At 48.4% G+C, this 21,497-nt stretch overlaps 1 protein-coding gene across 13 annotated transcripts in view; it reads right to left on the bottom strand.

Annotated features, from left to right (window-relative positions):
• The window catches only part of BCAS1 (brain enriched myelin associated protein 1), a 93,355-nt gene that overhangs the window by 67,885 nt on the left and 3,973 nt on the right, over window positions 1-21,497 (bottom strand). For all 13 annotated transcript variants that reach the window (XM_045082069.1, XM_045082060.1, XM_045082061.1 and 10 more), the window contains exons 2-3: window positions 15,475-15,551; window positions 13,039-13,117 (exon numbers count right to left, since the gene is read on the bottom strand). In XM_045082069.1, the coding sequence (XP_044938004.1) occupies window positions 13,039-13,117; window positions 15,475-15,546 (151 nt within the window). In that variant the 5' untranslated portion in view covers window positions 15,547-15,551. The remainder of the gene's footprint in view (window positions 1-13,038; window positions 13,118-15,474; window positions 15,552-21,497) is intronic.

The following is a 21,497-nucleotide window of genomic DNA, read 5'->3' as shown; positions in this document are numbered from 1 at the left end:
ATTCATTTTGCTTCTCCTCCATTAGAAAGTAAGCCCAAGTAGACCGACACCTGGTCTGTCTTGATGACAGCTGTGTCCCCAGGGCCTCCAGTGGTTCTTGGCATGTAACAGGATTAAGTCAGGGAAAAGTAAGGCAGAAGTCCAGAGTCTGGGGCATAGTCAGTGCCCAGGGACACTGACTATAATAATGGTGAGAGTAGCAACCCTTGTAGTAACTGGTGATGGCAGAGGCGGTGTTCTTTCTTCTAACAATCCATTATCCAAATCCTCCTAGTCCTTAGGGTTACAGAGGGAAGCAGAGGCCACGATCATAATTTCATTTACAAAGGAAGTGTCTGCTTACAAAAGTTATTTCCCACTCAGACATCCCTTCCTGTGCCACACCGGCCTGTGTGTCAATATCCTGACCCATCCGGAGAAAGGACAAGTAGGGCGGAAATGTAATGCACATGATTTGCAAAGGGAATTGCAAACCTGGCAGAAGACGCAGGAGTTTGCTGAGTCATGGAAAGTACTGCTCAGATCACACACGTAGCTCTGGTCAAGTGAGAATCTGGCCGAGTTCAAAGAGTTCACGGAAGAAGACAGGAAGGTAGAAGGGAAACTAGATGATGACCCACTAAGCTCTTCAAAAGAGAATTATATTTGAATATCAAAGGATTATAGTAGGCCCTTGGGAAAACTGATGAAGACCTCAAAAAGTTTTACAAAAAAGACCCTTCTGAGGTCCTGCTGCAGGAGTCAAATGACACATCAAACAACTGTGTCTTTCTGTGTTATGCAAATGCATTTGTTGTTTTCTAGGTCTTGAAACAAGGATTCATGTGGCAGATACTTAGAGCATGGAGGAAGATGTTAGATTTGGAAATTTCACGGATTGATCAGATTTCATGCTTTTCATCTCAATATGAAATAAGCAGGATGTCTTGACCAAGAAATTCCAGCATAAATAAAAGAAAGGGGGCATCTTAGAGCTGAAGGTTCTTGACTATCAGCTTGATACAACACATCTGCCCATCTAGCGATGGAAATGCTGGGTTTGAATGTTGGGTTCCAACATCATGTGGCCAAAAGGTAATTGTTCACCCTCTCTCAAAAGTCACCAGTGATTTGCTAGTCACTGTGGGGTGAGACTGTATTAGTGGACCTCACCATTCCCCCTCTCCTTTCCGCTCACAGATTTCCCATCATTCATGTGCTGCAGAAGTCTGGAACGTACAAAGATAATTCAAGCACTAAGCCACCATTGCTCCAGTGGGAGCCAATAGTGTCACTGAAAGACACATTCAATGTTTGATTTTTTTCTCAACTTGATTATAATACACATTTAACATCTGTTTACTACCCCCAAACAATTATCTCTTAATTCTTTTCTTTTTTTGTATGGATCTTCCACCCTCATGGCAAGATAACTCACATATGTGACCCTGCATGGCTTGTCAAGCTTGGTTCACGTTCACACAGATACATACGAGCATCCGAGATACAGATACACAAGGGTTGTCTTTGTGCTTCTTGGTTTTTACAAAAATTGGATCAGAGTAGATATAGTTTTTTTTAATTGTTTTTATCTATCATTGTTACGGATCGAATGTTCATGACCCTACGAAGTTCCTAACTACAAATCCTAACCCCTAAACTGGTGGTATTAGGAGATGGGGCCTTTGGGAGATTAGGACGTGAGGGTGCAACCCTCATGAATGGAATTAGTGCCCTTATCAAAGAGGCTCCAGAGAGCTCCCTTACTCCTTCCACTGCTTGAGGACCCAGTGAAAAGGTGGCCATCTATGAACCAGGAAGACGTTTCTACTACACAACAAATCTGCCTCAGTCTGTGGTATTTTTGTTAAAGCAACCTGAATAAATTGGCAATCACAGTTATTCCTCTCAGTCAATATGTCTGAATCTATCTTATTTTTTTTAAAGTAGTCTCCATGCTCTGCATGGAGCCCAAAGCGGGGCTTGAACTCACGATCCTGAGATCAAGACCTGAGCTGAGATCAGATGCTTAACTAGCTAAGCCACCCAGGTATCCCATCTTATTTTTTTAAATAACTGCATAATATTCCTTAGTATTCATATACCAAAAGATATTTAAGCCATTGCCTTAATCAATGACCATTCTGGTAGTTTCCAAGTAATTGTTTCCCTTTCTATTACAAACAATGCTGAGATAAACTTCTGTGTTCAAAAATCCTAAACTAGTGCTTTTTTTTCTATGAAACAGCACAGATGTGCAGCTGTGACACACAAATCGATGTGCACTTAATTTCTAAAAAGAGACGCTGCCAGATTTCTTTCCCAGAAAGGGCACTAGTGATGCACATTCCTAGCAGCAGTGTGATAGTGTGGCTTTCTCCCACCCCCAAGGGTGGCGGGGATGGGAAATAGCAAGAACATTGACCAGAGACACAACATAAAAGACCTCTTAAGTGGTAAAAACATATCAGGGGAGGTCACGTCTTATTCTCTCAGTGCCCTCTAGGGACAAGAACACCAAGGATAAGCCTTGGACATGGAGAGTGAGGTAGGTGGAATTCGTGCCCCATAGAACACTGCTGAAGAGTGACAATTATTAGTTTGGGACTCTGGGGACTAGGAGTAGCCAGCCAGAAAGCACTATGAGACAAGAGGCTCAGGGCAGAAGGACCAGGAAAAGCAGCCAAATCAAGAAGACATGATATTCTCCAGAGTCGACACATGAATGCTCAGTGAGGACACAGAAAGATGCTCAACCTCATGGGCCATTAGGAAAAGGCAACCAAAACCAGGACAGGGCACCGCTTCACACCCAGCAGGAGGGCCATGATGAGAAAGACCGACCATCAGCAGTGTTGGCGAGGATGCGGACCTAACTGAACCCTCTTATGTTCCGTGGTGGCGGGAAGGCAACACGGCGGAGATGCTCTGGAAAGCAGTTTAGCAGCTCCTCCTGCTGGATGACCCAGTAATTCCACTCCTGGATACACAGTCCAGCGAATGAAAACGCATGCCCAGGTGAGGACGTGTACACAAATGTTCACAGCAGCACTAGAGCTGCAGGACTGGAAGCAGCCCAAATGTCCGGCAGTCAATGGATGAATGGATACCCAAGACCTGGCCTATCCAGGCGGTGGAGCTGTATTCAGCCGCAGGAAAAAATAAAGCATGGCGACACGCTGTGACACGGATGAACTTGAAAACAAGGCGCTAAGTGAGAGATCCGGGTATAAAATACCACATCGCAGGTTTCTAATTACATGACATATCCAGAAGGGGCAGACGTCTCTCCATAGAGACAGAAAGCGGTTTAGTGGTCGCCAAGGGCTGGGGGTAGGGGCTGCAGGGAATGGACTGAGCCTGCCCCCGAGTCTTGGGTTGGGGTGATGAAAACATTCTGGGGATAGTGGGGACGTGGTTTGTACTACCTCGTGAATATACTCAAAAGAACTGAACTGGAGATTTTAAAAGGATGAATTTTGTGGTGGGTGAGTTAGATGTGACTTTGGAAAAGGAAGACATTGTATAAATAAACATCTAATGGGGGGAATGGGGTGAGGAAAGGAACACCGAAGGAGAGCACGCAGTTAAGAGGAAAGGCACACAGCTGGCTTTTAAGCATGTGGAAGGATGCTCAACATCACGGATGGTTAAATGTGGCCAAAATTAGGAGAGCTACCTTCCCACCTACCAATGTGGTGAAAAGGGAGGTACTGAGTAACCTAACAGGGAGGGAATAGAAGAACAGCCCCCATATATCGTTGGTGGCAGTGTATTTTGGCAATCTCTGGGGAGAGGAATCTAGTGATATATACCAAAATTTAAAAGTTCACCAGCCCCGTGAACTCTAATTTCTAATAATAGAATATCATCCTATAAATATAATTGCTCTGAGTCACAAAGACACAGAACAGACACACGCTATTTGCTGGGCCACTGTACCCCTGAGAAAAGACTAGAAACTTATCGATAGGGGTTCGGTTAAATAAATTATCACATGCCCATCTTGTGAAAGGAGAGGTCTAGAATGGGACTTAAGGCTGACCCAAGGGACAGCTGGCCTATTTCCACTTAGCCTGGGCCAGGCTGGGCAGTGACAGTGGGGACTGTGACTAATGAGCCGGTTCCTGTGATGGAGGCTTCACCAGGCCGAGAGGGCCCTGCATCCTGGAGTGAGGGCATGCCCCGGGGGGCGTCTCCGTATTCTACAGTCTGACCCTCTGCTCAGCAAACTTGGACCCCCCAACTTTTTAAGTCACCTGGAGATGATGTATTCCTCAGAGGTCATTTTAAAAAGAGCTCATGAATGAAGCATATAAGTGACTTCAAAAGGGGACACAACCATTGGGGACCTCTTACCACGAGGTCCCTCCCTGGTGACAACATATACCGGAGTGCATTGTCAAGGGGGCCTGGTGGGTCCAGAAACCAAGCAAGCAAACTGTTAGACTTAATTAGCTAAAGGTTTACTTGCTTCACGCTGGGATCACCTAAAGGTGATGATGATTTTTTATTTAACGTTATTTTTGTTGAGAAATGAAAAGTAGGGAGAATAATTTTACTTGCTTCAAGCTGGGATCACCTGAAGGTGATGATGATTTTTTATTTAACGTTATTTTGTTGAGAAATGAAAAGTAGGGAGAATAATTTTACATTACCAGAAGTGGGCAACTATAAGATCTGCTGAAAGGGCCGGCATGGTGTTCGTCCAGCACAATGTTTAGGGTTTTTTGTTTTGTTTTGAATTGGGAAATGTCATCTGAAAATTCTCAAGTGGGGCTTTCATGGAAATAGCTGATTATCCGCTGGGGGGTTTTGGCAGGGTCTCTGGGCTCAGAGCTGAGAACAGGCTCTACATCGCAGCTTTTGCGCCTATGAATGGGGCCGGACTCTGCTTGAGTTTCCAGTCCTCTCGTTCTCAGAAACACATGGCCTCTGAGGTCTTCTCTGCACAGAGCACATCTCACCCACTGATCTGCCGTTTTAATTGTTAAACTCACAGAAATGTTTAGGGCAGCTTACCATTTCCTTGGTCTCCCTGATTTATTATTTTGGGGCAGTGTGGTAAAAGGATATGAAGAGAAGGTCTTTTGAAAAGTCTGCTGTAGGATTAGAACTGTAATGGAAGCCAGTTACGGTGTTTCATGATCTGGTTAAATGCACCCTGGGGAAGAAAAATGAAATAATGTGCAGCTGCCCCATGACCATCCTGTTTCTCTTTTTGCTGTTTGTCATGCTTTCCCTGGGTCCCTCTTGGGCTCTCCTGGCCTCCCTCAGAGAGGGACAAGTTAATATCACTCATGCTCCTGAAACCATGTCGGATGTCTGCACGTGCTGAGCAGAATATGGTGTCCAGGCTTCTTCTCAGTCCAGAGAGGTAAAGAACAAGTTGCATTTTACTCAACAGAAGCTGCTGGAAATCCGACTCTATGCACCCTAGAACAGAATGCTGTGCCCAGGGTGTCAGCCAGGGTAGGGACCAAAAAGTTCTGGAAGAATTTAAAAGAGAAATGCCAATGTTTTATTTTTGAAAAAAAAAAAAAAAAAGTGAATAAAGGATTTTCTGTGTGAGTGCCCTCCCGGTGGTTCCCAACCATGGCTGAACACGAGTCGTCGCTTTCAAAATACTAGTGCCCAGGGAAACCCAAACAAAAGATTTCTGCCTGGGTCTTACCCACTAGAGCTTCTGATTTACTGATTCTAAGTAGGGTATGGTAATGGGATTAAAAAAAAAAAAATCCTCCCAGTGATTCTAATGTGGATTAAAAATTAGGCACCACCCCTATTTCCAGGAACAGACGTCGTTGTAATGCGCATCTTTTATCATTTCAGGCACCAAGTGAAGGGATTTGCAAGCATGATCTTATTTTCTCTTCCTAACACCAAGAGGGGGGGAAGTGGAGTCTCTTGTTTGAGCTCACACAGCTGTGAAAAGGTGAAGGGAGGCGGCAGATCCAAGCAGTTCACCTAGAAGTGCTCACTCCGGCCATCCGTAGTAGAGCACACCCCCCCCCAATCTGGAAGATACTATCTAAAAATGCGAAGGATAGGGGCGCCTGGGTGGCTCAGTGGGTTAAAGCCTCTGCCTTCGGCTCAGGTTATGATTCCAGGGTCCTGGGATCGAGCCCCACATCGAGCTCTCTGCTCAGCAGGGAGCCTGCTTCCCTCTCTCTCTCAGCCTGCCTCTCCGCCTACTTGTGATCTCTGTCAAATAAATAAATAAAATCTTTAAAAATAAATAAATAAAATGCGAAGGATAAAACGGTTGTGCAAGAGGTTCACTGCAATGTTGTTTGGAATGGAGGGAAAGAAAAACAGAAAAATGAATGCCCACCCTCTGCGTCATGGCTGCACGAAGGCTAACGCATCCACACCTTAAGACAGTCTGTGGCTGGGGCGCCTGGGTGGCTCAGTGGGTTAAGCCACTGCCTTCAGCTCGGGTCATGGTCTCAGGGTCCTGGGATCGAGTCCCACATCGGGCTCTCTGCTCAGCAGGGAGCCTGCTTCCCTCTCTCTCTCTGCCTGCCTCTCCATCTACTTTGATTTCTCTGTCAAATGAATACATAAAAAATTAAAAAAAAAAAAAAAAGACAGTCTGTGGCTGTCCAATAACAATGAATTACACGCTGTACCCGTTGAGCTGGAGGGAAGTACACGCTTGCGTAGCCCAGGGGTCTGTCCTGGCCTGGGCTGAATGGACATGTGGGGACGAGCTGGGCATTCCTCTCTTTCTTGTCACCGGGCTTCTCGGTGGGACCAGCAGGGCGGGCTCAGAGCACTCGGGCGGACCCCGTGGTTAGCTGAGGCCGAAGCTAGGGCCGCAAGAGACAAAGGCAGAGCCTACGGGGCTCCCGAAGGCTTGGCCTTGGAATTCCTGTGTCATCCTTCCCACTCCGTATCAGGGGTTATGGAGGTCGGCCAGGATTCCATGGGAACCCATGGGAAGACCACAATGGGGAAACATGGATTATTTGGGGGGCGGGGGAGGAAGGGATGTGCCCACCTGGAGACCGTCTACCGTAATAGTGTCATAGGATGACTTTATGCAACAGAAATTCTCCCCTGGAGTTCTCGGCGAGAAAAAAAGCACTAAGGATCAGCCTTCCCAGCGCACACCTGCCGGGGGGCGGAGGGGCAAGCAGCGTGGGGTCACCCGGGGGCGCCAGTTTTTGGAAGTCGCGGCCACGCACGGAGAGGCGGGACCGGGCGACGCTGGGGAAGGAGACAGGCAAGGGTCCGCGCGGAGGCGGCGTGGCGCAGGGTTTCAGGGCCACAGCTGAGCCCAGAGCTTGTGGGGTGAGAGGACACACGGCAAGGCTATGGGACCGGAGGGAAAAGGAATGTCTGGGAGTGAGCTCGACCCCCTTACCGCTTTTGAAAGACCCGAGCTGTGATTCTTCGAGACCGACGCTGGGCAGGCGCCGCGGACGGTCCCCCCAGCGGCCACTCCACCCCAGCGCGCCGTTCTCCGCTCGCTGAGGGGAGATGGGGGCGGTCCTGGCATCCCCTGCGCCTTGGTGTGGCCACGTGACCTCGTCCTGGCCAATGAGATGAAGAGGATGCCTGCTGGCGCGCAGGGCCTTCTGGGAAAGAGCTCCCATTCTGTCCCAATCCAAGGGGGGAAGGGCGGAAAGTGGTGGCGCATGTTGGCCTTCCTCTTCCTGCTTCTCGGTCGCTTCCCATGGGGACGTGGGGACGTTGGGCCCACATTCTCACCTCTCGGGTAGCTCTGATTTTTGGTACTGGGGCTCCCATTGCACTTCGCCCAAGGGTCACTATTGGCATATGCTTCTGTTCTCTTTATGTCAGCGCATGGGCAGGGACAGGTGGCTCAAGTACGAATTTTCAGCCCCATAAAATGATTCCACGGATTTTATTTGTTTTTAAAGCAAAATTAGGCAATTCTTCTTTTTGGAAACAATTGACTAGGAACAGAAAGGGAAGCCTATATATATATATATATATATGCGCACACATACACATATATATGTGTGTATGTATATATATATATTTTTTTAAGATTTTATTTATTTATTTCACAAAGAGAGAGAGATCACAAGTAGGCAGACAGAAAATCAGGGGAGGGGGGAAGCAGGCTCCCTGCCCAGCAGAGAGCCCTCCGGGAGGCTCCACCTCAGGACCCTGGGACCATGACCTGAGCAGAAAGCAGAGGCTTAACCCACTGAGCCACCCAGGTGCCCCTGAGCTGTTTATATTTTAGAAACTTTGTATCCAGGTGAAGCAGAGACAGTCTCCTGTTTCTGGAAAATGCTGTGTTCTGGTCAATATAGCCTGCTTTAGTCTCTGCCATCCAACGGCATTGAGAACTGAACGGTGGTTTTGTTTTGGTTTTGGTTTTTTTAGAGTGAGAACTAATGTCATAGATTTGATAGAAAGGAGTCACAGAAGGAGAAAATCAGGCATTTTTATTTCTCCAAAGATCAGTGAGGTTCTAGGCATAAATACACAGGTGGGAAAGTCTCAGATGGTGGGAGGACATGACGGGGAAAGCCAGAGATAAAGGACAGGCAGCTCATCAGGCTCTCCGCCTAGTTTGCTTGTCTCCTGTATTTCAACCCATTTACTCTGTGCCAGCCACTGTTCTACACCTCCCACCAAAGCTAATATTATTATTACTCCCAATTTATAGATGACTCTCTGGGAACACAGATTCTTCGCCAAGGTTCCACAGCTGGTGGGTGGCAGAGCTGGGACCTCAGCCCAGGTCCATTAGATTCCAAAGTATGAGTGCACTCACACTGGTTTTCTATTGCTGCTATAGCAAATTGCCCCATTTGTGGTGACTCAGAATAACACAAATATATTATCCTACGGTTCTGAAGGTCAGACATCGAAAATGCATCAGCTTCTGGAAACTCTAGAGGAACATCTCTCCTTTGCTCTTTACAGCTTGGAGGGGACCCCTACGTTCCTTGGCTCAGGGTCCCCTCCTTCCTGTCAAGGCCAGCACTGCAAAATCTTCTCATCTGTCTCTCCTTCTGTGATATCTGCTTCTATCCCTCTCTTCTCCCCAGGTTCCCCCTTAGAAGGTCCCTTGAGAGTACATTGGACCCACCCGGAGATAAAAATTATGCTAGAGATAATCCAGTGAACGTCAAACTGTAAGGACAGCCTTTATGAGCATCAACATTAAATCCAAGCCAGCACAAGGAACTTTCTCCATGTGTTTACCACCTACCAGGCACTCTTCTAAGTATTCCACATGTATCAACTCATTTCAGCCTCATGATGATCTTAGAAGCTTAGTTCTACCAGGAATGAATATTGTTCCCATTTTGCAAATGAAAGGACAGAGGCCCAGAAACTTCCAGAAGCTCACAGGACAGAGCCATAGTTCGAATCCCGCATCCTGGCTTCTTACCCTTCCTTCCTACTGCTATCCCTGCTTCTTAATAAGTCCCCCCAGGAAACGTTCCTGCAGGGTGATGAACTGTTGAATCGTCATAGGGAAAATGTAGATAAAAAGAAGGAACACAGTCATCCAGAATCCCACTTCTCTCTTTCTCTGGTGACTTTTCTCTATGGGCATATGTGTATATATACCCCACCAGAGACGGACACAGATGTGTATCAAAAGATTTGGCCAGAGACTTCTGCCAAAAGAATCAAAAAAAGCCCAAAGAATCCTACTTTTATATCCCCTTAAAAACTGCATTGGATATTATAACTTAGTTAATAATCTGGGAAAAAAACAGCAAGATGGTAATAATAGGCTGCCTTCCTCATTAAATGGGATAATCTCTCCGAAACGAGTTGCATAGGACTCAAGTTGTCAGTGAATGACAGGCAGAATTCTGACCTCAGAGGATTAATCTAAACTCTTTACAGATTCTCCAGCGGGTGCCAGATAAGTTGAAAGCAAGGCTGTGGGGGACTAGAGCTAAATGCAGGGAACCCATGACTCACCAAAATGCGATTCTCTGCTTCCCTTGTCATGCCTCGGTATTCAAACAGCAATATGCTATTCCAGACTGTCGTCCTGTTTTCCTGTAACCTGTTTTCCTCCGTTTAGGAATTCCTTCCATATATATATAATTTATTAATTGTGTCTGTGTGTATGTGTGTGTGTGTATATATGTATATAGATATATCTATATAGATGCAGAAAAGGCAGGCGAGAGGGATCAAGGGAGGGAGACAGGAGGGACCTTTCTCAATTCCCACCCCTCCGTGCTTTTGTTCTTCCTACACACTCCTTGCCCTTGTGCCCTATCCTACAAATAGGGGAATGATCGTATAATTATGATAGAGAAAGAGGCATATTACATTCTCAATACCTCTCAATTTCCTGAGAACAAACATCTACAGTTTGTAAATTATATAAATGGTATGATTCTCATTTCAAAGCCTGTGCATCTCAATGGCCAGCTTTTACCCCATCATCAAAGGCTGCTGCTGTAAATACACCCATTTGGTGTACCTCAAATGTAAGTTTGACCCACAGGGTTTAAAGGGAGGAAAACTTGGGGCCTTTTCTCGTCCAGTGATTGCCAGTCCCGGCGGTGTGTCAGAATCCTCCAGAAGGCTCCCCACCTTAGCTTATTGTAGGTAGAACCTATGGGAAGGGCCCTGCCATCTAAGCTATTAATAAACTCCTCAGGAATGATACTGTGATATAGAAAAGAAATACCTATTTGGTCTTCGTTCCCATTCCTGGCACAGGCTGCCTAAAACTTATCATATAAATGATAAGAGCCATGAAGATGTCTTTTGTTATTCATAACAAGCCAGCCCCTTTTAACTACCTCGGAGTTTATGTTAATGAGGTGACTTTGGAAAGCCCCTAAGGATGGGGGCCCAGGTTGCCAGGGGAACCAGGCTTGTGATTAGAGGGTTGGAACTTTCAGCCCCATCCCCCATCTCTGGGGAGGTGAGAGTGGCTGGATATTGAGTTCCATCACCGATGGCCAATGACTTAATCAATCATGCCTGTGTAATAGAGCATGCACAAAAACTCCTACAGTACAGGGTTCAGAGAGCTGGCTGCAGGGACAGTGGGGTGCCAGGCTGGGCCATGGAAGCTTGGTATCCACTTGCCCCCCCCCCACCACCACCAAGAAGCCCTCCTACATTGCCCTATGTTGCCCTATGCCTCCCTTCCCTCTGACTGTGGCTGAGTTGTGTCCTTTTATAATGAACTGGCCATCTAGTAAGTCAGCTGTTCTCCCGAGGTCTGTGAGCCATTCTAGCAAATGACTGAAGGGGGGGGAGGGGGCTCCTGGGATCTCTGATTTGTGCACGTAAGCAGAGCACCCACCGCGTGTGTAAAAGCGGGAAGCAGTCTTCGGGGACTGAGGCTTCAGCCTGTGGGGGCTGATGTTACCTGTAGGTCGACAGAGTCAGAACTCCATTGAGATGGAGGACACCCAGAAGCATCACAGAATTGCTTGGTATGGAAAGCCCACACATTTGGTGTCCAGTGTGGTGTGTGTAGTAGAATGTAAAGAAAGGAGTTTTCCCCTAACATTAGGGTGTTCTAAAACCTCTAGAACCAATAATAGGACTCATTTCCTCATTGCTCAGAAGAAGAAACTGAAACCCAGAAACTTACATGCGAATGACAGCATCTGTAATCATAAAAGAATAATGACAGCTGATACATGGAGCACTTACTATATGGCAGGCACTGAAATAGGTGTTTTATTAAATCTGATACTTATGGGGTGCCTGGGTGGCTCAGTGGGTTAAAGCCTCTGCCTTAGGCTCAGGTCAGATCCCAGGGTCCTGGGCTCTCTGCTCGGTGGGGAACCTGCTTCTTCCCCCCCACCTCTCTGCCTACTTGTGATCTCTCTCTGTCAAATAAATAAATAAAATCTTTTTTAAAAAATCTGATACTTCTGTTGTAGGCACTATTGTTATCCCACTTTACAGACAAGGAGAATGAGGTCCAGAGAGCTTAAGTAACTTGTTTAAGGACACCCAGCTGGTAGGTGGAAAGCCAGCAGGTGGATTCCAGAGTTACTCCTGACCGCTTCTTCTTCTTATAGAAGTTTATATACATGTCCTCTGCAAAGTAGAACTTAGCCACTTTTGATGCACTGAATTTATAGTCTTCTAATGCAGGACAAAATGAAATAGATAAGAGTATCATCCCATTTTAAAACTGGCCTTGTGTAGGGAAGATTCTGTTTCCTTGTCTACTTCACCAGTTTCTGTGGAGTTCCTGAGTGCTGGGTAATGTGTAGATGTTTGATAGACAGGCTCCTTTAATCCTCTCGGGAATTGTGTGAGCAGGGAGCCCGGCATGTGGCTCCATCCCAGACCCTGAGATCATGACCTTAGCAGAAGGCAGACGCTTAACCGCCTGAGCCACCCAGGCACCCCACAGAGCAGGGACTTTAACCTCAGTCTGTCCAACTCCAAATGCCAACCTCTTAGTGTTTCACTCTTTTGCTTTTGTCTTACCTGCTGGAGATCTCGCCGTCTTCCGGCGGTTACAACTCAGAAGCAACGGGTGCTGCTCAGAGTTGAAATGTAACCCCCGGTGCCTGTGACTTCATTTGGAAACAGGGTCTTTGCCAATGACCACGTTAGGATGAGGTCAGTTAGGATGGACACCAACCCAATATGACTATGTCCTTATAGAAGGGGCATGCGACACGCAGACAGACGTGCACAGAGAGGACAGCATCTGGAAGCCACGGAACACCTCCTGGGAGCTCGGACAGAGGCAAAGAACAGGTTCCTGCTTGCGATGCTCAGAAGAACCCAGAAGGTGCTTTTCTCTCCTACCTACCCACTGCCCCACTGGCTCATGGTCTGTACCTTCACTTCTGTGTCTGTGGTTTTCCTTTTTAATACAGCTGAATATAGTCCAAAGAAAAGACCTGTGGCCTCCAGCACTCTGAGACAACACATTTCTGCTGTGTAAGCCGCCCCGTCTGTGACACTGTCCCAGTGGCCCCAGGACACTAACACTAACGTTTTCAAAGCGAGCCCGTGGCTTCGAGCCTTGCGTTCTCTTTTCACCATACGCGGGATCAGCAGACCCTTCCCCACCCCCCGAGGAACAGCCCACTTCCCCAGCGTGGCACTGACCTTCGTCATAGCATGGAATGTCACAGGTCGATATCATCACCGGCGTCCCGTTTGGACCACACTCACACTCGGGCGCCCCCTGCAACAGAATATGCGGCAATTCATAGTCAGGTGTTTGGGGAAAATCAGAACTCAGGGAAGAACCTCAAGGCCACAGGGTACATCACCAAATTAAACGTAAAGGCTGTGTTTCTGGAAACTACCCAGCTTCCCATCATGCCTCAGGGAACTGAGGAAACCATTCATCTCAGGGAGCCCCACGAACACAGGCAGGACGGACCCCATGGCACAGTGAGACGCCCCGCTGACAGGGACGCTCGCCTCATCAGTGGGGAGAGAGAATTGGACACGCCAATCCCCGAGTCCCGGCAGGTTAACCACATGCCACCCTCCCGAAAACACGGCGTTGTCCTCAGCCCAGCCCTTAGTCAACAAACTTGTCAAATACAGGAAGTTCTCCGTGGCTTTCATTCTGCTCCACACCCCCCCTCCCTCCTCACTGCTGGAACCTTTGTTCCAATTTCCTGCCCTGATTGTTTCTATTCTTGACATTTGCTGCAGAAATTTAAGAAGCATGCATATATATATATATATATATATATATATATATATGCGCGTATGTACGTATGTACATATTCACACAGAAAGAAAAATGTTCCAGAGAGGAAACGTCTGTTACATAATGCTATTTTAGTAACAAGGGCATCTAAATGATACCACCAATAGCTGACACTAATTGGATATTGATTATGTGCTAAGTACTCTGCACACCATGTCGTATTTTGTGAATAGCATCGGTAGGGTAGTATCTGTGAATAAACGCCCAGAGAGAAAACCACAGTCTGATGGCACTCCTGAAGGCGGGAGCCTTGTGGGAGGGACACAGAAAGCTTTTCTTCTTTTTAGGTTTTTATAATGGTCTTAAGGGTTTCAAATAAGCCTGCGTTCTTGCATCTACCATTAACCCTCCCAAGAAATCACCACAAGGACTCTTCTAACCTGTGCGACTGTTTGGTCCCGAGCTCATGACCCGCATCCCCTTTGGGGCAGTCCTGGGTGTGCCAATTTGATTTCTTTGGCTCACAGAGTTTTTATTTTCAAGTCTTTGGGAATCAATTGCCGGTGTTTAAAAAGCAGGAGAGTTCATGAACCCTGTTTTCCAACCGCTGATGACAAACCCGACTGGGAACATCTGGTTGGTTTCTGTCATCCAGAGCCCACCATTTGCCCATGGACCCTTGGTCTCCGGTCCCCCGAAGGTAACTGCCGCCTGCTTCCCTCCCTTCTGTCACTGCCCCCCGAAAAGCCCCCGGAGGCCAGAGGCTCCAAGATGAGGAGTCACTTGGGAGCTTGAGGGACTGCTGAAGCCCGAGCCACCCCACCCTCCAGGCTGCGTCTCTGTTGCGTCTCAGGTGGGACCAGGCAGCGGGAGTCTGTCTGCAAAGCTCCCCAGACGATGGACTCAGCACTCAGGCTGGACACCCACTCTGCAGGCACTGGAGTTCTGAGCCCATTTCTTCAAACCCAGCCTTCTATTCTGGGCAGGAATTCTCCATTGATACGGTCGATATTAGTTCATAGGTGGTTGTAAACCTCCTACGGGGGCTTCCATGATCACGGACGGGGCTCCCAGTCTTTAATGGAATGGACTGCAGAAGTGTAGGCTCTCGCAGCTTGGTGGTAGGAGATCTAAGGAGCGGCGCTGGGGTGTCCCCAGCCTCAGCCCTCCAGCGCAGTCTCCTAGAAGCGTTCCTAAACCGGTAGAACCCCCCGCCCGCTGCACTGAAGACACCGCTGCCTGGCCTCACTGCCATGCTCATTCTGGTCTAACTGGTCTATGGTGCTACTCCGGCCAGGGATCCCGATGTGGAGCCGAGGCTGTGAGCTGCTGGCCCGAACCTGGGGTTTCCCATCCTCAGCACCACTGATGCTGGGGGCCAGATCATGCCCTGTTCTGGGGGCTGCCCTGTGCACTGCTTAGCAGCATCTCTGGACTCTACCCGCTAGATCAGGAGCTCTGAGGTGTGACAATCCAGAATGTCTCCAGACACTGCCACGTGCCCCTGGTGGAGCGGGGAAGGTGGGGTGGGGGATGGCATGCAAAGTCACCCACAGCTGAGAACCACCTGGTGGTCGGGACCAAACTGGCCCCCCTACGACGCACCTGGGAGGTCCTTGAAGACGCAGGTTGCATAGACTCCCAGCCTTGTAATTTGGGATTCGGGAAGTCTTAGGCGAGGCCTTGGAGCCTGCATCTTTAACAAGCTCCTGGATGGATGCTGGAGCTTTGACTACAACAGAGGAATCCCTGGGAACAGCAGCTCATCGTCAGTAATGTCTGTGTGATGAGCACCGAACAGGCCATTCACTCTGCGGTCACCCCCAAATCTAGCTGCTGGTCAGTCGCGAATGACCCCGTGACCCTAACTACACTACCTTGTTAGCTTCTGCCTCCTGTTCGTTCTCTTGGTCTTCAGCTCTTTGCGGGACACTCATTTGGTTACCCATTGTTCCTGCAACGGAGAAAAAGGGAGAAAGGGAAGAATTAAAACAAGAATCTTATTCCTGCCTATGAAGCTAAGTGTCGGGAACAGGCCGGTTACTGTGGGTGTATGACCGCAAGCCCAAGTTAACTCAATTGCTCCTATTTATTTTGGGGCATGAGGAAAGGTTTGGGACTCCTGTATTCAGTAAAGTTTAAGTCCAATGCAAGCCCAGTTTTCAGCTGCTGGGAGGAAATCGTTTTCATCATGAAAAACATATTCAGTATAGGTAACTTTTTTTTTCTCTTTTAGCCCAGCACAGCTATCGTATCAAGGAAATGTTAGAAGGTAGATAATTAAAATAATATTTATAATTTTTAGTATTCTCTGATTGTCCAACTAAAGACCCCTTGTTAAAACTCCTCGTGGCGCTGGCTTTTTGTTTGTTTGCTTTTGTTTCTCATAGCACTTAGAGGTACTTGTAATGATATATTTATAATTAAATATAGAGCTAAAGTGTGGTGGGTTGGCTATAAAGTCTGGTGGGTAGGTAGTAAGTCCATCGGCTAAGGCCATTTTTGATAGTTCACCTCAGCATGGTACAGTGGTTAGGAGCACAGAGCCTGGGCAAGACAACCTGGCCTTGACCCCTCCCTCTGCTTCTCCTTGCTGTGTGTCTTTGCGCAAGTTAATGAGGCTCTCTGTGCCTCACAGGCCTGCTACATGGGCTCAGTGATGAATGCTTGTGGTAGTGTGGTAAGGAAAGCGGTAAGAACAACATCCGGCTCGGTATAAGTGATATCTAAGTGCTAGTTAAACCAAACACAAGGATTTCATGCAATGAGCCTAAGTAAATCCGTGATATAACAGGGGCCGGGCTAGGGGTAGGTAGGTAGGGTGGATGGATCTGGGTTGAAGGAACAATGAATCCAGACTGGGAAGGCAAAACAGAACATTTAGCTTCTGTGTCCCTTCCCCGATACGCTGTGAGCATCATGAGGCCGCGACTGTCTCTTTCCCTGCCATTGGCTCTTCTGTTCTCAATGCGGCGTTTCCATTCATCAGGTCTAATGATCCGTTAGTGGTGGGAGGAGGGGGTAATCATTGATAGCTTACCCTACCCCCCTCCCGCAGCTAGGCATGTGCCCACATCATTACTGAGCCTCTCGAGAGCCTTGTTTTAATAATAATGATCAAAGTCAACAATTATGTAGCACGTCCTCAGTCCCAGCACTGAGTCCCCAAGCACGCTCCCGGAGTCGGTTTCCTGAGTCCCACAGCACCCCTGTGAAACGGGTGTTCCCATCACCTCGTTCTAGATATGAGGAAGCTGAGGCCGAATCACTTTCCAAAGGTCATCCCCGTAGTGATGGCAGAGGCAAGATTCAAACAGGCTGCTTGGGCTCCTGATCCCTGGAATGTTCTGCCTATTACTACCTCCCCTTTGAGAGGAGGGAATTAGGTTCCCAAAACTCACCCAGGAGAGACATCCAGGAAATGCAGAGTGAGGGTTTGACCCAGAGGATGCCTGGTCTCAGAAGTAGGGCGCTTTCAGACATCCCAGAGACCTGCTGCCTTGAGACCTAAAAGTTTCTTTTTCACACATACAAATAATGTATGTTTGGGGAACGGCCGGACTCTTCAGCTCTGGGAGCTTTCAGAATACAAGCCAGCACTTTTGATTTCTGGTTGAAAGCCATCCATGCATCTCTAAGGACTCCCATGGAGTTCTGGCCCACAGGGTATGAGGTTTCATGCCCTCGTAATAGACACACTGAGTTATCGGAAACTTCAGAGGCCAAAACAGGGTTATAGGTCTCACGAAATACTCTCTTGGGGGGATTTGATCGATAACAATATCTGAGCACCTGCTAACACATACAGGACTTTAGTGAATTTGCAAGGCTTCCTACTTACAAAATCCATGCCATGCGTAGTTACAAGAGACCACCACTTCCATATAAACGGGACACCGTGCCCATCACATTGAATCCTCAAGACTGGGGTGAGTGAGCAACAGCTGTGGGCCAAATCCAGTCCACTGCCTAGTTCAGTGTGGCCGGAGAGCTAAGAACAGGCTGTATATTTATCAAAGGTTGGAAAAAAATCAGAGGAAGAACCACGGATTGTGACACGGGAAGTTTACACGCACTCCAAATGTCCGTACCTATCCGTGGATTCTATCCGGAGACAGCCACGCCCACTCAATTCGCGTCTCGTCAACAGGGGGCTGCTTTCGCGCCACAAAGGCAGAGTTGCATAGTCCCAGCAGAGATTACACGGTCTATAAAGCCTACGATATTCACTATCTAGCCTTTTCCAGAATGTTTATCAATCGCTGCTGGAGATCACTCTGAGCGATATAAACCTAGTTTGCAAAGAAAGGGTTTCAGGGAGCTGAGAGACAAAGTGTTGGCGGTAGTTAGACTGACCAGGATTTGAACCCGCTGTGTATAAAAATTAAGATGACACCTCTAACAACTCCAGGCACGACAAAATAGGAACAACAACAACAAAATTGGTGAGTGATTGCCATGTGTTGAGCAGCTATTCAAAGGGCTTTACTTAAAACAAACTTGTCGACTGCTTGCAGCAAACCAGTAAGGCAGTCGTATCATTATTCCGATTTTACGGACAAGGAAACTGAGGTCAGTGGGTGGGTGAGATGCCTTGACCAAAGCCACGCACAAGGATAGACACGCAGATTATGTCACCACCTGAGCCCAGCTTTTAACAAAATTACAAATGAGACACCAAGGGGTTGGCAAATTTTTTTTCAAGTTCTTATTCAATGCAGATTCAGTCCAATCTGGGGGCCACTTGCACAAAATGTCTGAGGTCATGATGTGAGTAGGCCGGAGAATGTTTCCTCCCAAGGAGCTGGGGCTCCCTTTTCCTGATAGTGGCGCATTTGAAGTAGCATTTGAAGCAGGCTCTTCGCAGGTTCAGGGCCAGGTGGATGGAAAGAAGGACAGTGCGTTCGCCGTCTTTTGCAGAAAGAGAACCTGGGTTCGGATGCTACTGCTTCCCACCCACAGTCACAACACAGGTGTTGTCAAATTGTTCCCGCTCTTCCTTCAGTTTTTGTAAAGAGGATTTCCAGGGACAAACACCAAAGGTTCCTGCCACCTATTGGCCATCGTCAGTAGCAGCAGAAATGAACACAGTCCGTTTCCAAGGCGGGGTCAGACTTTTGGCAGGGCAAGGGGAACAATTTCACATTTAGCAATTACGCCTTCTGTTAAAAGCTGGCTCGAGCATGGCAAGTCCTCCCCTGCCCTAAAGATAGAACAGCTAGGGGTGCCTGGGTGGCTCAGTGGGTTAAACCTCTGCCTTCAGCTCAGGTCATGATCCAGGGTCCGGGATCAAGACCAGCCTGGGGCTCCCTGCTCAGCGGAGAGCCTGCTTCTCCCTCTCCCACTCCCCCTGCTTGTGTTCCTTCTGTTCACCCTCTCTCAAATCAATCAATCGATACATCTTGGAAAAAAAAAAAAGATAGTACAGCTAATAAAACAATCATGATAATCACATCTGATGTGTAGGGAGAGCCAGCCCTGTGCCAGCCCAGTGCTGAACGCTCTAGGTAAAGAGCCACGTAGCACATAGGATAAGGATGGGAGTGATCCAGGGCAAGTTACTGAGGCTCGATGGGCCTCAGCTTCCTCTTCTGTAAAATGGGGATATCAGGGGTACCTGGGTGGCTCAGTCTCTCAAGCGTCTGCCTTCAGTTCAGGGTATGATCTTAGGGTTCTGGGATGAACCCCCAGCATCAGGCTTCCTGCTAAGTGGAGGGTCTGCTTCTTCCTCTGCCCCTCCCCCTCCTCCCCACTTACGTTCTCTCTCTCTCTCAAATAAATAAAATCTTTAAAAATTTTTTTTTTAAAATGGGGATGACATTAGGACTCACCTTAAGAGGTTGTTGCAAGAATTGAATGAGTTATTCTATGCGAGGTGTGGGGAAGACAGTGTGGCTCACCGTGCGCGCCGCGTCCGTGGAAGCCATGGTTACAGTTATCACCATTACATCCATGCGGATCTGCAGGCAGCTTCCCTCAAAGCTCCCTGATCGTGGGATTCAGCTAAGGAACCGGCACCACCTCTGATTCTCAACATTCTCTCACCAAAAAGTCGGGTTGGAGCCCTGGATCTGTATTTTTCGTAAAGGCACAGGGCAGTCTCATACTCAGGCACACACAGAGAGTACCATGATGGTGAGCGTCCGTCCAGGACGTCCTGGGAAAGAAGGTGTCCGGGGGCACAGGACTTTCATGCAAAAACCGGGAAAGCACACCCTCCCTCCCCCCACCACCACGAGGAAAGTAGGATGCGCTGAGCTCCCTATAACCCCGCTCCAGGACTCTGGGAGGCGAGGCCTCTTTACCCCCACTTAATGGATAGCAAAACTGAGGCTCAAGATGGTTTAGACAGCAATTCCTTTCTGGGCTGGGGTTTTCTCTGGTGTCCAACAAATGTGAAAAATTAATCAGATCAGGAGTTTTTTCATCAAGAAAGCTGTATTCATGTGAAAGAACCAGTTTTTATTTGGAAAACAAAACAAAACAAAAAAACAAAAAAGGGAAAAAAACAAAAACACATTTGAAGGTAATGCCCTTTCTTTCGTGAACCAGTGGTGTGAGTTGTTTTGTTTTTAATGACTTATTCTGACATTAAACACCAGCCAGGCCATATGGTGGGGCGTTTTGTTTTTGAAATTGGACTCATGTTGGAGCCCTTAGCATTTTGAGAACGTGGGGTCAGTCTTTGCGAGGGGTCGTTGGGATAGAAAGTCCTTTTAGTTCTTCACCTCTGCTGTGTCCTTGAGGCCACAATCAGTGGGTGCAGGAGACACAGGAGGGGTGGACTTAAATCCCCGTGCCCGGGCCCCAGCTGAAAAGCCCTCAGATTTTCCAGGCTGGAGCCCGTGGCACCAGGATGTTTTCAAGATCTCCAAGTGATCTCTGTGACAGCCAGGGCCGCTGGTTTAGACACTTCGGAGTGCCGAAGCTTCCCCTGGGCCAGGGATTCTCCCCCAGATGTTGCCTAACCTGACACACAGAACACGGATTCTCAGATGGAGGAAGGGCCTCTGTCTTCGGGCCCCATAATCACCATCCGCTCAGGCATCTGAAACGCCCCCCAGTCTTGCCAGGGCCATCTTTGTGGTCCTTTGTGCTGTCAGCCTGCAAATGCTGGAGAACCTGGGCCTCCAGCCGCCCTTCCCTGAGAATGGGTGTGCAGGGCACCGTGGCTGCCAGCCCCACTCTTCCAAACAAGGACCTTATTGCCCTCCGGGAGACATTTCTAAGGGTCACAACTCAGGGCCAGGGGGCTGCTGCTGGTGCCCAGGGAGCAGAGACCAGAGACGCTGCTGACCATCGTGCAGGGCACAGGACAGCCCCAGCAGAGAATGACCTGCCCCCAAATGTGACCAGCGTGGAAGTCGAGGGATCTGGCTCTCGGGGCTGGACTTGGTAGTTTTCTCCTCACACTTACGGCCCAGTGTCCCCTAGTGACCTACGTTTCTGAGGAGCTGCTGGGGGTCTAGTCCCTGGGGGTGAAACAGAGTAGCCCTCTGTCCTGACTCACACCAGCTGTGGGCATAGCTTCGGCCCCCATTCTATAGGGGTGAGGGGTGGAGGTGAGGGGTGAGGGGTGGCAGCAGGTCCGTCCTCACCGCTCGCATGTGAAGATAGCCAGAGGGCAGTCCACACCGTGTTTAGTCCCGCGGTTGGTTCACATAGAGCAGCGAAGGACTGATGATTAGCCATTATAACAGGGACCCCATCAAATGTGCTGTGCCTTCAGAATCATAATAGCTCGTATCTCTGCAGTGCCCGCTCTCTGTGCTGGACCCTGCCCCGAGTGCTGTCTTATATGGGTGTATCACGTCCTCCCAAGAGCCCCACGAGGCACGCATTTATATTGTCCCGTCTTACAGACGCCACACCTGCTGCAGGAAGCCGACGCTCCTCGCCT

This window comes from Mustela putorius, unplaced genomic scaffold (assembly GCF_011764305.1).
Source record: "Mustela putorius furo isolate JIRA1106 unplaced genomic scaffold, ASM1176430v1.1 tig00000592_pilon_pilon_pilon, whole genome shotgun sequence".
NCBI classification, from domain to species: Eukaryota; Metazoa; Chordata; class Mammalia; order Carnivora; family Mustelidae; genus Mustela; species Mustela putorius.
This window is presented reverse-complemented; position numbering and strand designations above follow the sequence as displayed.